General features: G+C 37.0%; 1 protein-coding gene and 1 long non-coding RNA gene across 2 annotated transcripts; one reads left to right on the forward strand and one right to left on the reverse strand.

The window, feature by feature from the left end:
* Nucleotides 1–1366: 1366 nt before the first annotated feature.
* LOC120418352 (zinc transporter ZIP13 homolog) lies at nt 1367–20365 on the forward strand. Its single transcript, XM_039580705.2, has 5 exons — nt 1367–1747; nt 8880–9244; nt 19206–19325; nt 19385–19795; nt 19858–20365. The coding sequence occupies exons 2-5, from the start codon at nt 9025–9027 to the stop codon at nt 20190–20192; spliced, it is 1086 nt and encodes a 361-aa protein (XP_039436639.1). The 5' UTR covers nt 1367–1747; nt 8880–9024; the 3' UTR covers nt 20193–20365.
* Nucleotides 17138–18112, reverse strand: LOC120418353 (uncharacterized). Its single transcript, XR_005605580.2, has 2 exons — nt 17573–18112; nt 17138–17510 (listed from the first exon to the last, which is right to left on the reverse strand). It is a non-coding gene; the product is annotated as an uncharacterized LOC120418353 (long non-coding RNA).
* Nucleotides 20366–22010: the final 1645 nt, after the last annotated feature.

Consider the following 22010-nt stretch of genomic DNA (forward strand, 5'->3'; position numbering starts at 1 on the left):
TCTGATCACTTTTTTTCATTTTATTGCAAACAAAATTGCAAAGACAACATTTTTTCGATAGATCATCTATGGCCCCCTTGGAACGAGCTGTCCTTTTCTGTCAAGAAGGACCACGAAGTATTTTTTTAAATTGATTTTAAAATCCATTTTAACGGTACACATGATCCAGAGCTTTTGCACCAAGAATTTTCGTTACAGATATTTTAGTATCTTCAAAACTACGGGAATGATTTTTTTATTCATCTCCTTAGACTATCTCCAGTGCGAAGTTTCAGAATTGTTTCAAATTGGGTACTAAAGCCCTATGCCAATTTTTATGTACAACGGTAAAAAACACGATTAAAAACCATTTCTGATCACTTTTTTTTCATTTTTATGCAAAAAAAAATATTGACAAGACAACATTTTTTCGATGGATCAACTATGGTCCCCTTGGAACGAGCTGTCAAGTAGGAGTTTTTCTGTCAAGAAGGACCGCGAGGTTAATTTTTCAAAATTGATTTAAAAATCCATTTTAAACTCTTTGTGGTCGTACAAGGCGTCATTGTACTCAGAAAAATAAGCTTTATCTCAGTGAACAATAATATCAGCAATCTAAGCTTCATTTTAGGACCCAATTGCGAGCAGTTTTAAATATTTAGAACTGGCGGAAATTTAAATAGAACACGATGCTAGCAACGCGCTGATCTAAATGTTGTTTCAAATAAATGCTTTTAATTGTATGCGTATGATTATCAACACAGCATCATAGTGTGAGTATAAGAAACCGTGGATATCTCTATACATCTGATTTTTTTTAAACTGAGTTCTATTCCAGTTCCAAATCATCCAAATCAAAAATTGACAATCACTATTCGTTTAGAGTAAGTGAGAAGGAAGACGACAAAGCGCGGTCAAAATTGAACTCTTGGTGGCACGTCAGTTCGTCAGTGGTATTATCTGTTTCTTTCAAAGGTACTTTTATTGTTGCCAGCAATTTTCTGCGTTTTTCGAAGAAGAAGATCAACAAAAACAAAACGCGCAGTATATGGGATGTGACGCGCATTTGCCGAAAGTGCAGCGCGTCGTTCGAGGCTGGTTGTCGAGCCACGTGTCTTTTTAGGGAGTACGCGCAATATTTCTTTGGAAATAAAAGCCTGTTTTTGGTCTGCTCTTTCAAGCATTGCAAAAGTCGCTGCCTTTTTTAAAATAAACTTTCAAAAAAAGATTGTGTTACAGATATATATTTTAGAAAAGTCTGTAAAATACAGATTTGTCTGTAACTCCAAAAGTCCAACCCTGGCGTCACGATAAGTTTTCCCTTCTGTCAATCGCGCGCTCGCGAGAGAACTGTCACTTTTTGTTGATGGGAATCGATTGGCGCTGCAGAACAAAATAAAAACAATCGCGCTCCCTTCAAACCAGCTCAGTTCCGCGGCGGAGTTAAAGCCGTTTTAAACGCGAGTTTGTTTAATTCAAAATTGATTACCTGTGTTGGTGGTGGGCATCGAATTGATTAGCCAATGAGTGTAACTTTCTAATTGCCGAGTTTAATTTCGGTGCAGATTAGTCAACTTATTTTTCGAAAGAACGCAAAAGATTGCTTTTCTTTCTTTGTGACGTTTGGTTTGTTTTGTTTTGATCGTGTGACATCGCAATTTTTCGTCGTGCTGCAGCAGCTTCGCTGCTGGCGGAGTGAAATTTCCATTTATTGAGGAAAAAAGACCTCAAACCGGAAGCTAAACCAGTTACGGATCAATCAGCCTTGGTAAGTATTGATAAGTACGAGAATAAGTAGTGTTTGCTGTCCTAGAAGTAGTTTGTTGACCTCTAAAAAAAAAAAAAAGATAGAAACGCTATCAAACCAGCTGCCCAGCTGGTCTACCTTGAAAAATTCAAGGCTCACTCATTGACCGAGTTCCCTAATGCGTCACAGTCTTATGGCCTATCTACAATCACTTAGCTTAGAACATCTAAGTAAAGTAGTTACTTAGGAAAGTCTGCAACTTACGTTCGTCATCCACAATCAACTTAGAAAACTTGCTGGGCTGATATACGTTGCTATGCAATTGTTTGTTTACCTTTGATATGGAAACGTCAACTTACCGTAGATTTTGAAATTTTCCAAACCAAACGTCAGTTTCTAATTTGATTACTTTTCCATTGTAGAAACTCAGATTCATTTCCATTGATTCAAATTCCTAAGCTAAGTGAAATTTTCTAAGCTAAGTGATTGTAGATAGGCCATTAAGTCCAAATTGCGTCCAACCTTATGACGTCGTATTTAGCCAAAACCACTTTTTTTGCAAAGTCGCTTTGGAGAAATATCCAAAGCGCACGCGGTTTGTTTTTGCCCAACCAGTTCACGGTAGAATGCGGGATCAAGGTCTTTTGCGGTTTAAATTTATTGTCGGTGCGTCGAAACTGGTTTGAATGGGTGCTTCTTGTTTGTGTTAAAATTAAGAACATTTGATTCAGCTTTAGCTGTACAAACCACTTGAAACGGTTTTCTTTAAGCTGGAAACACTGATAACGAAATACTTATCAGCGTACTAAATCGAACATTTTCACGGTTATTGAACCTGCTCAAGATAAATCATTTCACAAGTCATCTTCAAACTGAAAAACAAACGCCAACAGAAAAATCGCCAGACTCTTTTGAGGTTTTGCAGCGCGACTGCGTTTCAAATGTAGGTGGCGCCAAAATGAGGTTACTTGCCTAAAGTCGTATGCCTTTCTGTCGATTAAAGAACAAAATCGCTTATTTCTCATGATTTCCTGCATCAATCTTCATGAAACTGGTTGCAAAAGACGAGAAAAATTTTTTGCTTTAAAATAATGAACATCAACTTTTAGGCGCGCAAAAATTTGTGACCTTTTTCTTTAAAAAACATGTTTTGGAACACGAAAAAATGAGTTTCCCCGTATATATCAATGAAATAAACAGTTATATAGTTGATAACAGATGTGTTAACGTATATTCAACAATTTGTATTGATTTTTGACAGACTTTCTTGCCAAATAGTCCAAATTACTATCTTTTTCTAAATGTACAGTTTTCTCATAGAAAAATCAAACAAATATTGGAAAGTTATACACCAAATTGTTGGAAATAATTTTTCTCATCCGAATCCGGCATAAGTTTTATAAAAATGTTGATTAGGAAGGAAAAAACACATTTTTTCTAAAAATCATAGGTTTACGCTATTTGTTCATAGGTGGCGACACGCGTCTTTTAGCTTTGCTGCAAATTCTCTTTCGGTGAGTCAGTTGCTGATTTCCATTCTAGTGTCTCCGCTCGAGAACGTGCCGCAAAACCAGTTTTGTACACAGACTCTGCCATGTGAAAACCATTTTTCTTACCTTTCTTTGTTGAGAAAGACTCAGTATATTTTTCATACGAAGCTAAAGTGACTCTAACTCCACACTGCTAGGGAGATTGGCACGTGGTTTCCGTTGCACACGTCTCTAAAAAATGGCAGCGCAAATGGTTTATGGTTGGGTTCGGGTGCAGAACTCGCGCGCTGAGCTCATTACACATTACTAATATATTGGTAATAGTGAGACGAAGGGAAAAAGTGTCGAGTCAGTGCTATCAGCTAGTTCCACAGCTTCGATTAGTCTAGTCGTGGTTGTAAATGGCAAACAAGCAAACAATCATCCGCCCGTCCATCCATCCACCTACTTTACCAATACAGGCAGGGTAAACCATTCGAGAACAAAGAAAATAGCGCCTTCAGGCACCCCAACGAGCAACCATGTGACTGGTGGATGGTTGCGGGCCGATTACGTGTGTGAATGGTTTGGTTATCTTGTTCGCGCGTCGTGGTTATCGGATGGTAATCGACGGGGAGGAACTTGAAAAGTGGTGACGGGAAAAGTGTTGGCTGTTTGAAAGTTCTGGTTTATGAAAATTAAAAAAGGTCTCTACAAGTTACTCGATATTTTTCTTAAGAGCTTAATCTTTTGTTCATGAATGCAGAGTTGAAAAATGTGTTTTTTTTTTCATATTTGATTGTAAAATAAAAATATCATAAAATTTAGAATTAAAAAATTTAATCGATTCGCCATTTCATTAAAAGTTTTTGTAGAAAAAAAATCGTAGAGAATAAAAAATATTGACATTCAAATTAATTTAATAATTCTAACATTTTTTTAATCATTTAAAATATAAATTTAGGGCTTCTTTTCATATAATCACGTTTTTTTTCCTTCTTTGCAAAATCAACAGTTTTATGTCTAAGCTAGATTTTTCTTTTCTAAACATCTCCAAATTTATCGATTCGTCCGATTTTCAATATCAACCAAATGAAATCATTGTGAAATTATAAATTATTATATTTTGGACCTTTATAAATGTTGTGGTTGATTTGAACATTTTTAAAATATTTTTGCTCGACAGATCCATTGGTGCCACTGGTTTTCAAGCAAATTTATAGTAAATTTTCTGATCTTTTCGAAAACAAATTTGTTCAGAGATGGTCAAACTTGGTCATGGCTTCTGCCGGTAAAAAAACGCAAAGTTATCAACAAAAAAAAACAATTTTAGGTAACTATAACTTGGAAAACGATGGATGTGCGACAATAGGTCGAAAAACATAAGGTCGAATGGACAAAAGGTCGAAAGTTAAAAGATCAAAAGACATATGGTCAAATGGACAAAAGGTCGAATGTGAAAAAATGAAACAAATAATTATAATTATAAACTTTTAAGAAATTATTGAAAAAATATTTTCTTACAAACAAGTCTGATTTTTTCTGTGAGTTAATCCTTGGTTTATCCATACTTTTAGTAATGATCTTTTTTTTTTAATAAACATAATAACATCCAAACCATTTTTTGAGAAGATTTCCATTCTTTTAAACATGAGCAGTTCTTCCAAAACAAGCTGGACTTCTGATATATATTTTAAGTTTTTATTTTATTTTCAAAAACAACATTTTCTTGTTTGTGTTCTTTAAAAAAAAGTTCGACTTCTGAAATATTTTGGAAATTTATTTTTCTTCCTATTCTTGATTGTGAAAATATTTTGGTGAGTTTTTTCATTCGTTCAAACAAGAGCTGTTCCTAAAAAAAATGTCGACATCTATAATATTTTGAAAGCTTTTTTTTTAAATTAACCAACCTATTCTTGACTGTCGTAATGTTTTTGTGACTTTTTCCATTCTTTCAAATATAAGCAGTTCTTCCAAAACAAATTTCAACTTTAAAAATATTTCTTAAGATTTCATATTATTTTTAAAAAACCTATTCTTGACTTCCGTTATGATTTTGTGAATTTTTCCATTGTTTCAAATATTAGCGATTCTTTTTTTAAATACTACTTCTTAAATATGTGGTAAGTTTTTTTTATTTGCAAAAATCGTTGTAATATTTAAGAGACTTTACTTTACATTCTTCCAAATTAAAATTAAAATAGTTTCGAAAAATTAAAATGTCTAGCTTTTTAAATATTGTTGCAAGTATTTTTTATGCTTTTTTTTTTTTTTTTTTTGCAGGCCAAGGGTGCATGATACTGATGATACTCGTCGGTTGACACACCTAGGCGAGGAACATCCCGGAAAGAGCCCAACTACATCCGTAGTGCTGTTTGGACAAAACAGCATGGCTCTGGTTCCTTGCAAGTGTCCTATTTTCTTACCTCCACGTTGGCTTGGTTTAGTCATAATGATGACAAGGTGTAACCTAGCTGGTGGCCTGTGGAAACGACTCGTAAACCTTTGACCAGCGAGGGTCAGAGTAGAGACGGCTAGAAGAAAGGGGCGCGTCAATGTGGGAAAGGGAAGTAATTTGTGATTGTAGACGGTATTGTTTGATTTGCAGTATGTTGAGTCAACTGCTGTGGATGTACCTGAAACATCGCACAACGGGGTTTCTCTTCTTTCCATTTCAGCTAACAGCTATCCTCTGTTTATTTTGTTTCACTGATTCTCTAAAACGGCTTCTGCTTACTATCCTCCGTTTGATTTCGATTTTACTTATTTGATTCTCTTATTTCTCAACGCTTTTCCACTCTATTTTACCAATTGATGCTGCTGTAACAAACTGTCTGCTTTCCCTTAATTTGGCAGCGATGTCAATTTTGTTCATCATGTGCCTTTTCTTTATTTATCTATTTGAATAATTTCTCATCTTCCCTGTAAATTGCCCTCAATGCAATCTAAGCTTGTTTGTTACCTCTATTTATTAACTATTGTTAATTTCTTTATCTACTTCATAAATTACTATCTTTCTTTTACTTTTGATTCTTTACATAGTATATTTCCTTCACTGTCCATTGTTTTGAAATTTCACCTTTTTCTTAAGCAAGGTTGGAGCCCTTACTCAATTTATGGAATGATTGAAGGATTAACACAAACATTACTATTGTACTTTTGGTAAACTTTTATAACATGCTTAGGACCAAAAATTGTAACAAAACACCGCGACAAAAGAAAGAGCAACAGATAAACACGACTTAACATTAGGGAAGATTTCAGGAGAAAACAATACACAGTAAATAAAAATAAGTTTTTGAATTCAAACTAAAAATAAAACAGTTTTTGCTTTAATGAAAGTTGATAGGCACACTATAAATGGTTAGGCGCTTATACTTACATCAAACCCTACGTAATGTACCACCCCCGGCCGAGTTAAAATGCGTAACCGGAAAAGAAGGTGTGCATGCCTGGCACGAACACTCAAAGCGTGTTCTAGCGTGTTGCTCGTACTGACTCAGAGCAAGGGTGAGATGTAGGTGTAAGGGCAGTGCGTGTTCGTCGGGAACCTAGTGCATAAGATCGGTCAAGGCCCGTTCTTACATTGCGAATTGCGAATTGCGAAAAATTAAAATGTCTAGCTTTTTAAATATTGTTGCAAGTTTTTTTTTATGCTTTTTTAATAAACTTTCAAAATTTGATTTTAAAAACATAGCTGTATATAAAAAAAACAATCGTATTTATTTATATTTTTAAAGATCATCTTCTTCTAAAAAATTCGGCAGCTGTCCATACAAAAATGTTGTATGAAAATTCAAAAATCTGTATCTTTCGAAGGAATTTTTTGATCGATTTAGTGTCTTCGGCAAATTTGTAGGTATGGATACGGACTACAATGAAAAAAAAAAGGTACCCGGTAAAACAAATTTTGATGATTTTTTATGTAAATTTTTGTCACTAAAACATGATTTGCCAAAAAACACTATTTTTATTTTTTTTCATTTTTTGATATGTTTTAGAGTTGATGTCCTCCCAACTTTTCAGAAATTTCCAGGTTGTGCAAAAAATTATTTACCGAGTTATGAATATTTTAATCAATACTGATTTTTTCAAAAAAACGAAATATTGGTCGCAAAAATTTTTCAACTTAATTTTTCAATGTAAAATCAAATTTGCAATCAAAAAGTACTTTAGTGAAATTTTGATAAAGTGCACCGTTTTCAAGTTAAGTTTATTTTAGGTGACTTTTGGAAAATAGTCGCAATTTTTCATTTTTATAAATTACTGCACATGTTTGCCCACTTTTGGAAAAAAATATTTTTGAAAACCTGAGAAAATTCTCTATATTTTGCTTTTTTGAACTTTGTTGATACGACCCTTAGTTGCTGAGATAAAGCCGCTTTAAGAAAAAGAAACACGAAAATTGAAGTTTTCTAAATCTCACCAAAACAACCCACCATTTTCTAACGTCGATATCTCAGCCAGGGATGGTATTTACTCGTTTCCTCGCCGATGGCGAGGGCTTTTAGATATCGTCCCTCGCTCAAATCATCAAATTTTTGGCGTTCTCTCAAAACTGCATCAAGAGAGCGAAGCGAAAACGACGTCGATGAAATAGCGAGCAACGAACAAACCGATGCATAAGACGGGAAAAAATTTCTCACTCAGCCAGTCCCCTCGCTCAAAAAGCAAGAGAAAGAGCAATCGTGAAATTCTCTCGCCCGTAAGCCCTGTAGAAATGAGTTCATTTGTGTGCGTGAGCTCCAGTGTATGTATACAGCAATTTCGTGTGCGTGCCTCTCCGGTTGGAACGATAGTTCCATCGGAGCCAGCGAGAGGGTATTTCTCGTCGATGTGATGGGCTTTCGATATTCGCGATAGCAAGCCGACCATCACTCGGCTGCGAAAGAGAAGAGAAATTTTAAGAGACGAGGAACGCACCGAAATATACATCAATCATAGTGCGATGGTGATGGTTTACCTACCCTGATCTCAGCAACTAATGGTCCGATTTACAATGTGAAAATATGTATGAAACATTCGTGAAATTTTCCGATCTCTTCGAAAAAAATATTTAAAAAAAATTTAACCGAGACTTACATTTTTAAAGGGCGTAATATTGAATGTTGGCATTTAATGTCCTCTGAAACATATCAAAAAATGAAAAAAAAAAAACAAGTTTTAGTGACAAAACGTTCCAGAATTCCAGCCAGACTCAACTGATAAGTAACTTGGAAAACCATCCACCGACCATTAACTGACTCGCAGCGGGTGCGATGGTCATTATCAGCTGTTGATTTATTCAAAGACAGACACGGTAGAGAAAAAAAACGCAAAAACCATGTAACTTCCAACCACTACTAAAACAAGTCAGTTGGAATGGTTTTCACTCTCCATTCGGAACGAGATATAAATATACACACGACGATAGGAGGAAAGATAGTAGGAAGGTACTTAGTCGTCGTTGTGCATACTCACTCTGGCAAAGTCATTAGTAGTAAGTGTACTTATACAACACGGGCACTTAGTTTGTGTTGGAAATCGCAGTGTCCGAGCTCGAAGTCGTCCACCGACGCAACCGACTTAGTCCGTTCGCAAGCCTTCACCCAACAAGTCACGTCACAAAAGAGAAGACTAGTCGGTAGTACATTTCGCAACAATACTAATTGGAATTTCTTTTATCATCTCATTTCCTTCCGCAGATTCGCATCAATTTGAGAATTTCCAAAGAAGAATGTTTAGCTAAATTGGACACCCGGTCAAAAGTGCGCACCACGAGTTTTGGGTGCAAAACAAAAAAAAAACTTTCTCAAAGAAGAACTAATAATTCAGTGAGTTTGAAAAAGGATGAACATCTCCACCGCCTTCATGGACGAAGCGATGGTGTTCCTGTACCGGGAGGTGGTGGACGCGTACCTGCCCGACTGCATCAAATCGCTCGAGTACACGCCGTGGGTGTTTTCGCTGCTCGGATCGGCCCTGATCGGGCTGAGCGGGATACTGCCGCTGTTGGTCATTCCCGCGGCCACCGGTGGATCCGCCGGTGATGGGAAGGAGTTTAACGATCGTAAGTAACTGGTAGACAGGGTCGAGTTGTAGGAAGTTGGGCTTGCTAATTATCGAGTTGGGAAGTGTGAATCGCGTGATGTGGAAGTGGTTCGGGAACGTGTTTGTCACCAACCAACAAGAATCGTATACGGAGCAGAGCGATGTTATCGTTCTTGTTTTAGTTGTTACTGATTGATTTTCAATGTGCCAGCAGACAGTGGAGAGTTGTATTTGATATGAAATCAAGCCTATGATACGATAATTAAAAGGAGACTTCCCGAGATTCAGCGTATCTGACTTCAACAACAACTGGTGACTCTGACTCCCATTCCGGGTCCTCAAAAATACACAGATTTGTCTGTATTTCACAGACTTTGAAATAGTGCCCAGACATATTTAGATGCACAGATTTTTACAGGCTCCAAATAATGAAGAAAACATCAGTTTTGGAGAGTTGTTGCTGAATGCAGCAAACAAATTAGCTAGTTTAGCTGAAATGCTACTGGTTAGCCGATGGATCTTCTTTCCATGTCAGCATTGCATATTAATTTAAATGCCTTTTAGGCTGGTACAAATTTTATTTAAAGTTCAAAATTGTCCCTTCAAAATTTCAATGGACATCTAAGTGCAATCAGCTGGAAGCAATTTAAATTGCATTCCCTTGCGTTTAGAATCATTTTTAGCACGTTTGGGTTGATTTAAAACCACCTCGATTTTTTGAAAATTTTCGATGTACAGTACCGCAAATAGTTTTTTTTCGCAAATTTTTTATTTTCGTCAAATCTTACATTTTTTGAAAACTAATGATTGCAAAACAACTGAACTAGTGTAAAATGCATCTTAAAACAGTTTTTGCAATTCCGTCGTGAAACTACTTACTTTTCCTGTCATTCTGGAACGACGAAATAGCCTACTTTTCTGTACCAAAAATAACAGAATCGAATAGCAACACTTTTCAAAATAAATGCTGAAAAGTTTTACTTTTCAGCACTGAAATGAGTGAGCCGGCGTCGGTATTGATCAGCACGATAGGGACCTTTGAAAATTGCGAAGGGGTGATGATTGGTTCCTACTTTTCATCTGTGGTCCACGGAGCAATGTTTGGGGGTCCTGGTCAATAACGAAGTAGCAGCTACGGGTAGACACCAATGCTATGCTATGCTAAATATAAGGCTGCTGCAAATATTTTTAAAAGTTTTTGTCACCCCCCCCCCCCCCCCTTCAAAATTGGCCCGAAAAATCAGGGGGCAAAAAAAAAAATTTTGCAATAAACTTCAAAATTTCAATGAAAATTCAAGTGCAACCAGCTGAAATCAAATTAAAATACATTTTCCTGCGTTTAAAATCATTTTTAGCATGTTTGGGTTTATTAAAAAATCTTAAGATTTATTGATAATTTTCGATGCAAAATCTTTTTTTTTCGATACATTTTTTGTTTTTGTCAGATCTTAGATTTTTTGAAAACTAATGATTGCAAAACAACTGAACTAGTGTAAAATGCATTTTAAAACACTTTTTTCATTTAAATGGAAAGACTATGGCTTGTTATTTAAATTTTTATATTTTTTTATTTTTTTGCCCCCCCCCCCCTTGACCTCGGCCAGGGCCGAGGGACAAAAACTTTTTAAATATTTGCATCGGCCTAATTCAAGGAATGAGAATTCAATTTCAAATATTTCAATGCCTATAAAAATTAATCCCATAAGTAAAACAAAATGAAAAACGTTACTTAATCCACCTTTTGGTGATTGGTGCCTTCCTCGAAATCATAAAGTGAATACACTACACAGCCTCATAAAAGTGTATAAATAACACTTATTTCTATCAAAATATTTGAGATCCGGCATCACAAAAGTGTATTAAAACACTAAAGTACTTATAACTTTTGATGAGTTTGTCAGATCTTCAATCTTTTGACCGCGCTGGAAAGGTCTTTTTTTCTTACAAAAACCACCCTTTTTGCAATCTTACGAAGTTTAGCTGAAATCGTTTTTTAGCATAACTTTTGAAGTACTTTTCTAAACTTCACAATGTTAACTAGGGTCTTGTGGGAGCCCATGACGGATCGAATGAGACCAAAACGGTCCAAATCGGTTCGACCAGTCCGGAGATAATCGTGTGCATATGTTTCGGTGCACGGACTCACATCCAGACACACGCACAGACATTTGTTCAGAATCGATAGGTATACGTAAAGGTGGGTCTACGAGGTCGAATTAAGAAGTTCATCTTCCAGTGATTTTATAGCCTTTCCTCATTGAGGTGAGGAAGGCAAAAAGCGTTTCATTGTAAAACTGATTGTACATTAGGGTGCCCAGAAAAAATTACCCCCTGCTCCACAAGCGGAATTTTTTTTTTGGGTTATTTTAAGCATCTGTGCAAATTTTGAGCGAAATTTGTTTAGATTAACCCATTGATACCCGAGCCGGAAGCTGGCGAAAAAAATGTTCTTCATACAAAAATGTCATTTTTAAATCGCTAATAACTTTTCAAGATTGAGTTTTAAAGCTTTGGTATGATCTACAAAGTTGTAGAACATTAAATTTCTAATAAGAATCTCACTTTTGGGAATTTTTGAATGGAAGTAGCGCACCCGCGCAAACATAACCATAAGCAAACTGTGGTGCGAGGTTTTGAAAAAAAAAAATCTCATATTCTGGGCACCCTATTGTACATTAAAGTATTATCGGAATACAAATTTGAGCATTTCAAATTGCATAATTTGTAAAAAAAAACCCTTTTGTCCGATTAAACTTTAGCGTTTATAGAATTTATCGATTAACACCTAAACTCCCAAGCTCGAGAAAAAGGGGGAGTTCCCCTTTTTCAGAATGTAGAAAAGAGAATATATTCTCCAAATAAAATATCACGAGAAGCAGGAAAGCAGGAGAGCAAGGGATAGAGCTTGTAGTTAGAGCGTCCAATTTCCCGTCCCGGGAAAAAAATTCCCGGGAATTCCCGGGATTTCCCGGAAAAAAATATTTCCCGTTTCCCGGGAAATTTGTAAATTTCCCGGGAATTCTCGAAATACAAATGGAAGTATACATTTTCCTACCTTTTTGGCACCAATAATTAGAGAACCTTATTTTATTCATTTCAATTTAATGTTCATATTGAACTATGTCTGTTAATTTCATGCCAAGTTTTAAATTCAGATAATATTTATTCCTGAAGCATTCACAACTAGGAATATTGTTTGGTTATATGTTGGGCAACACAAATTACGCTATTATGGCATGAATATTGCCTATTTTTTTGACAATTTATTTTAACGACTTTTTTTGTTATATCATTTGAAAATATCATTTTTGTTTACCTTGACCAAATTGGATGAAAATTTAATTGATAGGATTAAATTTTTCAAAAAGGTTTGTTCAAGAAGAATTTGTTTAAAAGTATTCAAGATATAATCGGTAAATTTAAAATATGAAAAAATATCGTTTAATTTCAACCACTTTTACACTATGAAAATTATTTTAATCTAATTAATTTATTAGGACATTTAACCATATAACTAAAATCGTTCCATAAATGGAACCATACAAAATCTTATAAAGTTTACCCAAAGAATCCAATCATTATTTCAAAAACTCGCTTCAATTTTTGTAAAACTGTGAGTTTGGTATCAAGAAACAGTGATAATCTATTTGTTCACAAGTTGAAAATACTTGTTCTGAAATAAGTAATTTGCCATAAGAAACATTATTTCTACATGATTTTTTTTTGTTTCAACGTTATGGTCACTGAGACAAATTTAAAAGCAATTTTATTTTTGTGGGGCATAAATTTTCACTGTCCAAACACTTTGATTATAAAAATACTTTTTAACAAAAAAATAATAATAATATTTTGTTAATTTGGTACGATTTGAAAGACAGCATAAAAAATAAAAAAAAAACTTATACTATCTTCTCATAGCTTCATGATTTTTTACAAGCATTCAAGCCATTCATTGATCCTCACACTGATTTTGGACATTAATGATGCCGTTCTATACAATTCTGGTGCAAAATATTAACCAGAAACAGGATCAGAATAATTTTCGTCATATTTCAAATTTCCCGGGAATTCCCGGGATTTCCCGGGAAATTTGTTGAAAATTTCCCGTTTCCCGGGAATTTTGTAACCCCGGGAAATTGGACGCTCTACTTGTAGTCCTTTTCTCTCCTCGTTCTCGCTCACCTTGCCGCCACAACTTCAATCGTTTTGCTCTTTTTGTTCATTGCCATCTCGTTCTACTTCGCGCTCGCGAGCAATTCTGGCTCGCGAGCTGGTCCGTTCGCAAACGCGAGAACGGAGGGCTCGCGGTGAGAACTCTTGTGAGAGAAAGGTTTCTCGTGAGAGTGTGAGAACACCATTACTGGTGGGGTGATGGGTAACACAAACTTTTGAAAATATTACCAGCCTTATGTAGACAAATAAAGGTATTTTTTAAGATTTTTATATTTTGCACGTGGCAGTCCGTATTTTTAAATCTTTAATTCTAATTCTCAAGTTAATTTTGAAATTCAAAACTTTATAAATTTCTGAATTTTTGATTTTTTTTTATTTTTACAAAACAATCAAACGCGCACGCACCGTCACACGCGCTCATACCGAACATTTATCTATTCTTGCAAGGGCTCACGAAAAACAATATTTTATTTTATTTTTTTTTTGCTTTTTATTAAGTGTTTTTGAAACCGCCTTGAGTCGGGAGTAAGAAAAATGATTTTTCGCAACAAAAAAAAAATCATTTTTGCTTGCGAACTTTCTTTACCTGCGAAATAGACAAAAGATTATTGCTTCCAAACTTTTCGGAGAAAATCAAAAAGTTGAACATTTTTTTGTGAATCTCATTGTTAGCACACCACTTAAATGAAATTATTTCATTGTGTTTACATCAGTGTACCCCAAGGGAATGATGGATCGAGAGGAATCACAAATCAGAATAAATAATTTCAGATGGTTCAGGAGTAAACCGAAAACGCGATTAAAAATTAAAGTGGAAGACTACGGTTTTGAACTGTCAGTGTACAGGACGCTGCACTGTTTAATCATTTTCTAGCGTACATTCAATTTTGCAGCTCAATCCAGTTATTGAATTGGAATTTATTTTTTCAAATTCTTTTGATGAAGATTATTCCATCGTTGGTAAGGGATGTCAAGAGTATTCAGAAACACAATAACCAGCCCCCTGTCACGACGGCCATGTTTATGAAACCTAAATGTTCGACGCGAACATGAAGACGACAAAGAAGATGAAGAATGCATTTGCTGTCAAAATTTGAAAATAAACAAACCGCGTGGTAGAAAAAGGCATTACTTCATAATGTTGAAATGAGTTCCATGAAAAAATAATGGCACGGGACACGGGACGGATTTCCAAACGCAAGTTCCCGAAGGACCCTATCCGCCAGAGACTATGGATAAATGCCCCGCGAAGTGGCGATGAAAACGGTTTTGCAAGTTCAAAGTTCAGATTTGTTCGGACCACTTCGCGATGAACTTCTTGTGAGTCCACGAAAGGTCGGATTCTACACAAGCACGCGATTCTTTCGATTCTCTGTGCGAGTCGACAGCGAGAGTTGGCCAGGATGTTTCTGCACATGGTCGGTTACTCCCTGCCGGAGATTGCAGCGAAGGATCAACAGCGGGACTTGGCATGTCCCCGGTCCCCTACTACCCGGCAAATCTTCCCGGTCAATCGGAAGCAACAGTTCTCATCTTTTTTCGTAACAGATTCGCACACACAAAAATAAATGTTTCTTGAAAATTTGGTGTAAACAAACAGACAACACCAATACTGCTACACTCACAAGCCCACGCAGTAGTATATTCACTAATACTACTACGTGGGCTCTTCGAGGTTTTGGTGACTGTCAAACGTTCTAGCCATTTACAGTGGTGCCAGGGGGTTGACAATAACACATAAAAACACATAAAAACCAAAATAACACAATTTTGTTTATTGGATCCTTTCAAAAGAAAATAAAACCAGCACTTATCTTGACCGCGTTCTTTTCAATCTTCGTTCTCAGCTCAAATGGTAAAAACCTTTTCAACGTTGTACATCAATTTTAACCAAAAAATCACTTTTTTTCGAGTTTAATTCATTCTGTCTGTAAAAGTGGGCGATTTCTGGTTCTTTCTGGTCGTATTTCAATTCACTTTAGCCCTTTCAGGCCTGAATTTTTCTGAGCTATGTTAATCTAAAATTTTGGTATCAGTAATTGAATTCTTATATGAACAAACAGAAACAGGCAAAAAAAGTTATATTTCATTACTGGACGTTCTGGGTCCTCAAAAGTGTCCTGTAATACAGATCTTGGAGTCTACCGCCGTAACAACACGATTGTACCAAGTTTCCGATTATGGTTCATATTCAGTGATGTCCCTGGGACCCTTTGGCAACACTCTGAGCTATTTGGATCACTTTTGAGATGTTCTGGGTCTCCCAAAGTGTCCAGGAATATAGATTTTGGAATCTATCGCCATAACAACACGATTCTACCAAATTTACAATTATGTTTCAAATTCAGTGATGTCCCTGGGACCCTTTGGAAACACTATGAGCAATGTGGATCACTTTAGGGATGTTCTAGGTCCTCCGAAGTGTCCAAGATACAGAACCTGGAGTCTACCGCCGTAACAACACGATTCTGTCAAGTTTACGATTATGGTTCATATTCAGTGAGGGTCCCATCACTCAAAAAATCTTTCACCACAATGCTGCATGAAAATATATGTGATTTTTTTCCATATGGATTTTCATGCCAAATCTACGTGATACTCAGGAGGCTATGCTGTATTCATTCTAAACAAACCAATACAGTCATATGACACATCGCAAGAATTTCACGTCAATGTTGCAACCAATTCACGCAATCTTTACCTTATCGGAATTGAAGAATTCGACGACGTTTTTTTCGCTAGGTTCGCTGTTGTTCCAGCGGTGTTCGGAATGACAGCCCCCATACAGTTTGAGCAGTTTTTTGGGAAAAATCGCGTTTATAATGAAAAATCAAGCATTTTCAGAAAAGTGGGGTATTGCAAAGTGTGGCAATTTCGCTAACGATCATAATGCGTGGTGATTTGTAGTGATTAATTGTGACTGGTATTTTATTTAAACGATTTTTCTAAAAAGATGATCGATATTTTGGATAACTTGAGTTAAATGTTGCAAAAGTTAAAAGTAATGATGAAATATTATGTAAAAGTGTTTAAACTTTACTTTTCTTCTCGTTTGACCAAAATATTGACCTCAAAAATGCATTTTGGTGATTTTTTGGAAATTTTTGGAAAAATTCGAATAACTAGCAATTTTTTAAGAAAATTATTGTAATTATGCTGTAATATGACTCTTATAGTTTGTTCTATCAATAATACACACATAAGGAGCATTATCAATCAAATAAATCTTATTTAAATCAATTTTTCAAAAGATCTTTTTGTTAAATTTGAGGAAAAAACATGAAAAATTAACTCAGCCCCTATGATTTATACATCATTCGATTCGTTTATGCGATTGCCACACTTTACAATAACTTTCATCGACGTTAAAAAATATTTAAAGGAAATAAAAATCAAAAACTGCAAAAAAAATAATATTTCCAAGCACGCTGTCATTCCGAACATCGTTGCGTAGTGTTTCTACTCGCCACCAGGATGCGTGCACGTTTCTGTCGAATCTCTCAATAGCAAATAGAGTTATCTACGTGCGCATGTATTGCGTGTACGTACACGAAAAAGATTGAGGTTAAATTTTGTACCCGACAGTAAAACAAATGGTGTGCTAGTGTGCGTGAGAGCGGGCTTAGATAACTCTATGTCACATGATTTTCGAATGAGTTTTAATAGTGTGTGTGGGTGGGGTTGGGTTTTACTTTTTCTTTTTTTGTTATTGATTATTTCTAATGAATGAAAAATGGTGTTGCTCTTTTAACTTTTTATTTTCAAAATCGCTCTGCTTATTCGCTCAAACACAACCTTATCACATCTCAACATTATAAATCACAAAACACTCGTATTTTCATGTTTATGTTTTACCGATTTATCGTACGGACATCCCACCACAAACACACACGCACGCAACGTTCATGTTTCCGGCTTATCACTTTCTGCTCGCGGGGCTGTTATCAGGGCAGCCCAAACTTCCTCCCGTACGCGGCAGACGCCTTCATCTCTCTAGCTTCCTTGGCTCCCTGGTGACCTTGATGGGGTGTTTCTGCTGGGCCTTGTCCGCGTACGGCTTCAGGACAAACTTTGCCATGACGGTTGTGCGTAGAAAATTCAGGAGCAGTGGCCTAGAAATATGCATATAACAATTAAACCTTTTTTTTTACTAAATGATGCGCAAAATACTTACTAAATTTCACTTCGAAAAAACAGTCCAAGCAGATTTGAAGAACGAACAGAGTCACTGTTTTTTTCATGTTTGTGGTTTTCCGGCACACACAGAAAGAAAGCTGAAACCAAGTGAAGTTGATGGGAATCAGCAGCAAACTGACCGTCTCCAGACCTGCACGCTCAGCTCGAAATTTTCAGACAGGAAATTCATGCAGCTTCCCGACCATCCTAACAAACACCAACAAATTTTTCACCACAAAGTTGCATGAAAAGGTGTATGGATTTTTTCCATACATGTTTCCATGCGGATGTTGCAAGATTATCATGCAAACAAAAAACCAGCTGACTGCATGCCACGCCCCCAAATTTTCATGCATGGATTTCATGTGGCATGTGGTTGTGTTAGTGTAATCTGTGGTAATCTGCATGATAATCAAGCAAGTTGACATGATCGCGTGGTGACAGTTGCATGATTCAAGTAAAACGATATTTTGGGCCAACAATTGGCTGCCACCGGAATTTTCATGCAACTATGTGGTGAAAGATTTTTTGAGTGATGGACATCACTGAATATGAACCATAATCGTAAACTTGGTAGAATCTTGTTGTTACGGCGGTAGACTCTAAGACCTGTATTCCAGGATACTTTGGAGGGCCCAGAACATCCCAAAAGTGACCCACATATCTCATATTGTTGCCAAAGGGTCCCAAGAACATCACTGAATATGAATCATAATCGGAAACTTGGTAGAATCGTGTTGTTACGGCGGTAGACTCCAAGATCTGTATTCCAGGACTTTTTGTAGGACCCAGAACATCTCAAAAGTGATCCACATAGCTCATATTGTTGGACCCTTTGGCAGGGACATCACTGAATCATAATCGGAAACTTGGTACAATCGTTACGTTACGGCGGTAGACTTCAAGATCTGTATTCCAGGACACTTTGGAGGACCTAGATCATCCCAAAGAAGATCCAAAGATGTTCTATGGTCGTCAAAAAGTCCATTAACAAGCACTCAAACATTTTTTCCTAGGTAGAGAAACTCATAAATTACAACTTTGCTGAACAATGTTGTATGTTTTGAGCACTGTGTGATTTTATACAACCGAATTTTGGTATGGGTCATATATGACCCATCAGGCCTGAAAGGGTTAGAGGACCCAGAAAATTCAACCAAAAAATATCTTTTTCTACCGTTTTCTTGTTACTGATGGCAAACTTAACTGTTGATATAAAATTTATAGCTAAAAGCAACTCAGAAAAAAACAGGCAAAAAAGGGTTGAACCTTTTGTTTCTTATCGGAATTATCTTTAACCAATTTAAAGAAATACATTATTGTCAAAACATACACGGATGTGTTTTTCTTCATGCGTTCTCAACTCGGAGAGGGTGTTGACCTCTTCTTCTTCAGCAGCCGCCCCCAAAAGAGTTTTCGATCGGTATCAGCTCGTACGTGAGCCCAGCAACGACCCACTGATAACGCAATTAGTAATTAAAACGGTTTTTATTTTACTGTCTTTTTTTGGTGCGATTGCTTCTTCGGTTGAACTCGCCGCCAAAGCCACTTCCACTTAATCTAAGATCCTACCGTTTGGTTTGGACCAGCTGTTCTTCAATCAGTAACCTTTTTTTCTTCTTTTCTTGCAGCCGCCGAATCCAAAACGCTCAAAGTATTGCTCAGCTTCGCCGTCGGAGGTCTCCTGGGGGACGTGTTTCTGCATCTACTTCCGGAAGCTTGGAGTGGGGACGTCAGCCGGGGTGGTGAAGGTATTTGAAACAATTGTTTAAATTATTTTCTTAAAAATAATTTTAAATTTCTCTTTTAGATGGCCACCCGGCGATGCGCAGCGGTCTGTGGGTCCTCGGCGGAGTGCTGATTTTCACCATCGTGGAGAAGATCTTCTCCGGCTATACGAACGCGGACGAGAACAATCCGCAGCCAAAGTGTATCGAAATTACGAGCTGCTTGCTGCGCCAGACTGGGGGTAAACTGCCGGAGGGTTTCGTGGGCTGTGGCCAGGGTGGTGGAGCTTGTGACATTGAGGACGTTCCGAATGGGTGCTTCCTGGCGGGGAAGGAAAAGGAGGAGAAGAAGGAAGGTGGCGGTGGGAAGAAAGTGGCCGGTTATTTGAACCTGCTCGCGAACTCGATTGACAACTTTACCCACGGGTTGGCGGTGGCGGGGTCGTTTCTGGTGTCGTTCCGGCACGGCGTGCTGGCCACGTTTGCGATTTTGTGTGAGTATTGACCATTGACTAAGCTGAGATGTTTATTCTAACATTTGCTAATCATTCCCCAGTGCACGAAATTCCCCACGAGGTGGGCGACTTTGCCATCCTGCTGCGGTCCGGCTTCAGCCGGTGGGACGCGGCCAAGGCACAACTGCTCACAGCCGGAGCCGGCCTTCTGGGGGCGCTGGTTGCCATCGGCGGTTCCGGCGCCACAACCGCCATGGAAGCGCGCACCTCTTGGATCATGCCCTTCACGGCCGGTGGCTTCCTGCACATTGCCCTGGTGACGGTGCTGCCGGACTTGCTGCAAGAGGAGGACCCACGGGAATCGATCAAGCAGTTTCTCGCGCTGATGGCCGGCATCGGAGTGATGGCCTTTATGACGGTGTATTTGGAGCATTAGAAGGTTGCGTCAAATCTCAGAAGCTAGGAACCGGTTCTTCTTCGGCGGTAGTCCCACCTTTTTTTATTTGTGCGGAGCCTAGTCCCCTCCTCGTGTTGCATGCCATAAATAAGGGAAAACACAAATTTATCCTAAACAAAATCAAATTACTAAGTGTAGGTAAACAAAACAAATTATCTTACTGTTATATACACTGCATGAATTAAATTCTTTGTTAGACAAAACACAAACAAAAAAAAAAGATTAACAATTAAGCAAACTGCAGGTGCGATAACGATTTTCTTGTGATACGAGTGTGGTCAATCGAGCAATTATGAGAACAAATGAACTAACTAACGATAGAAATCTTAGACTGTAACTGTGGCGAATGTCACAAGATTGCGCAGTTTTTGGTCGGATTTTCTTGTACATAATTTAGTAGCGATATCGTGTTATAAGCTATAATTACTAACAATACTTTTTAAAAGTGTTTCCAAGAGCGAGCGAGTGAAACTCTAACATGAGGAAGATAGTGTGTGCTGAAACGTATTGAGTTGTGTGAGTTGAAAAGTTGGCTCACCGAAAACGTACGAAACACGTTGTGATTTTGTTGTATGATAACGACCCCCCTCCCTCGCGATTTCGAAAAGGCAAATAAATAAATAAAGAAACAAGCAAAGATATTCAACTGTAGCAAAACGAGATGAATGTGTTTTTTTCTTTCACCCCAGAAAACATTCCTCGAAAACTGCCTATATTTGTTTGGTGGTTGCGCATGGTTCTTTAAGATGATTCCAATTTTATTTACTGGCAGGAAATCCACTCAAATTCAATTCTGTCGATTGGAGTGTTTTCAGTGATCCCAAATCTATCATACCTTGACGAAAATGTAGCAATTACTGACATCAAATTCAAAAATGATTTGTTATTTTTTAGGTTATTTTTGTTATTTTATTTTGCTTTTTTGGATTTGTTTTGTTCTTTTGTACTTCTTAGTTTTTGAGGCAACTTTGGAATTTTTAAGCCCTTTTTGTATTTTGGTCATCCAATATTTCCAAAACTTTTTTTTCGCTGTCTTATTTTTGATTGTCAAGCTTAAGTATGACCCCTTAAGTCGCTAAAGTGATTTAGAATTTTTAAATCCAATATGACGGCCAAAATGGCATTTATAAAAAAAATCGAAAGAAAAACATCATTCAGGGACTAAAATGGGACCTTATGACTCGAATATGATATTAAGCAGGAAAAAATACGACAAAAAAAATTTGTTCGTCATTCAATTTTCCGAAGTCTCATACAAACCTTCGGATAATCAAGTCTGGACTGTATTGATATTTTTTGTATTATTGGCTATTTTTGAATTATTGGTATTGTTGGTTTTTTTTTATATTTAACAAGCTAAACCCGACAAACTTCGTCTTGTCTTTCTTTCGTTCATTGACGTTTTTAGCTTGATTGCTATTTCAGCCTCCTGTGAACAAAATTTGTTTTAACGTAATTTTTCCCATACAATCTGCAGATTTTTCGAAATCGGTTCCAGAGTTGTCCAGATGTTGTCACTTGTCACAATAAGCACCTCGATCCGACCTGATTCGCGTTCGAACAAAACCGTCGAAATTTTATACAGTCCAAACTCGATTACCGAAGCCTTTCTGCAACTTCATTTTAGTCAAATTTGAATGGTTGATGACATGTAAAACTAAAAAAAAAATCAGTACAGTAGTTGTTCGGTAACTGGGCGTTGTTTAACTGGGCTGCTTTTTAACTGGGCGCTCGATAACTGGGCCGTAGCCCAGTTAAAAAGCAGACAAACGTCAAAAAACCAAAACAAACCAAAAT

This window comes from Culex pipiens, chromosome 1 (genome assembly GCF_016801865.2).
Source record: "Culex pipiens pallens isolate TS chromosome 1, TS_CPP_V2, whole genome shotgun sequence".
Lineage (NCBI taxonomy): Eukaryota > Metazoa > Arthropoda > Insecta > Diptera > Culicidae > Culex > Culex pipiens.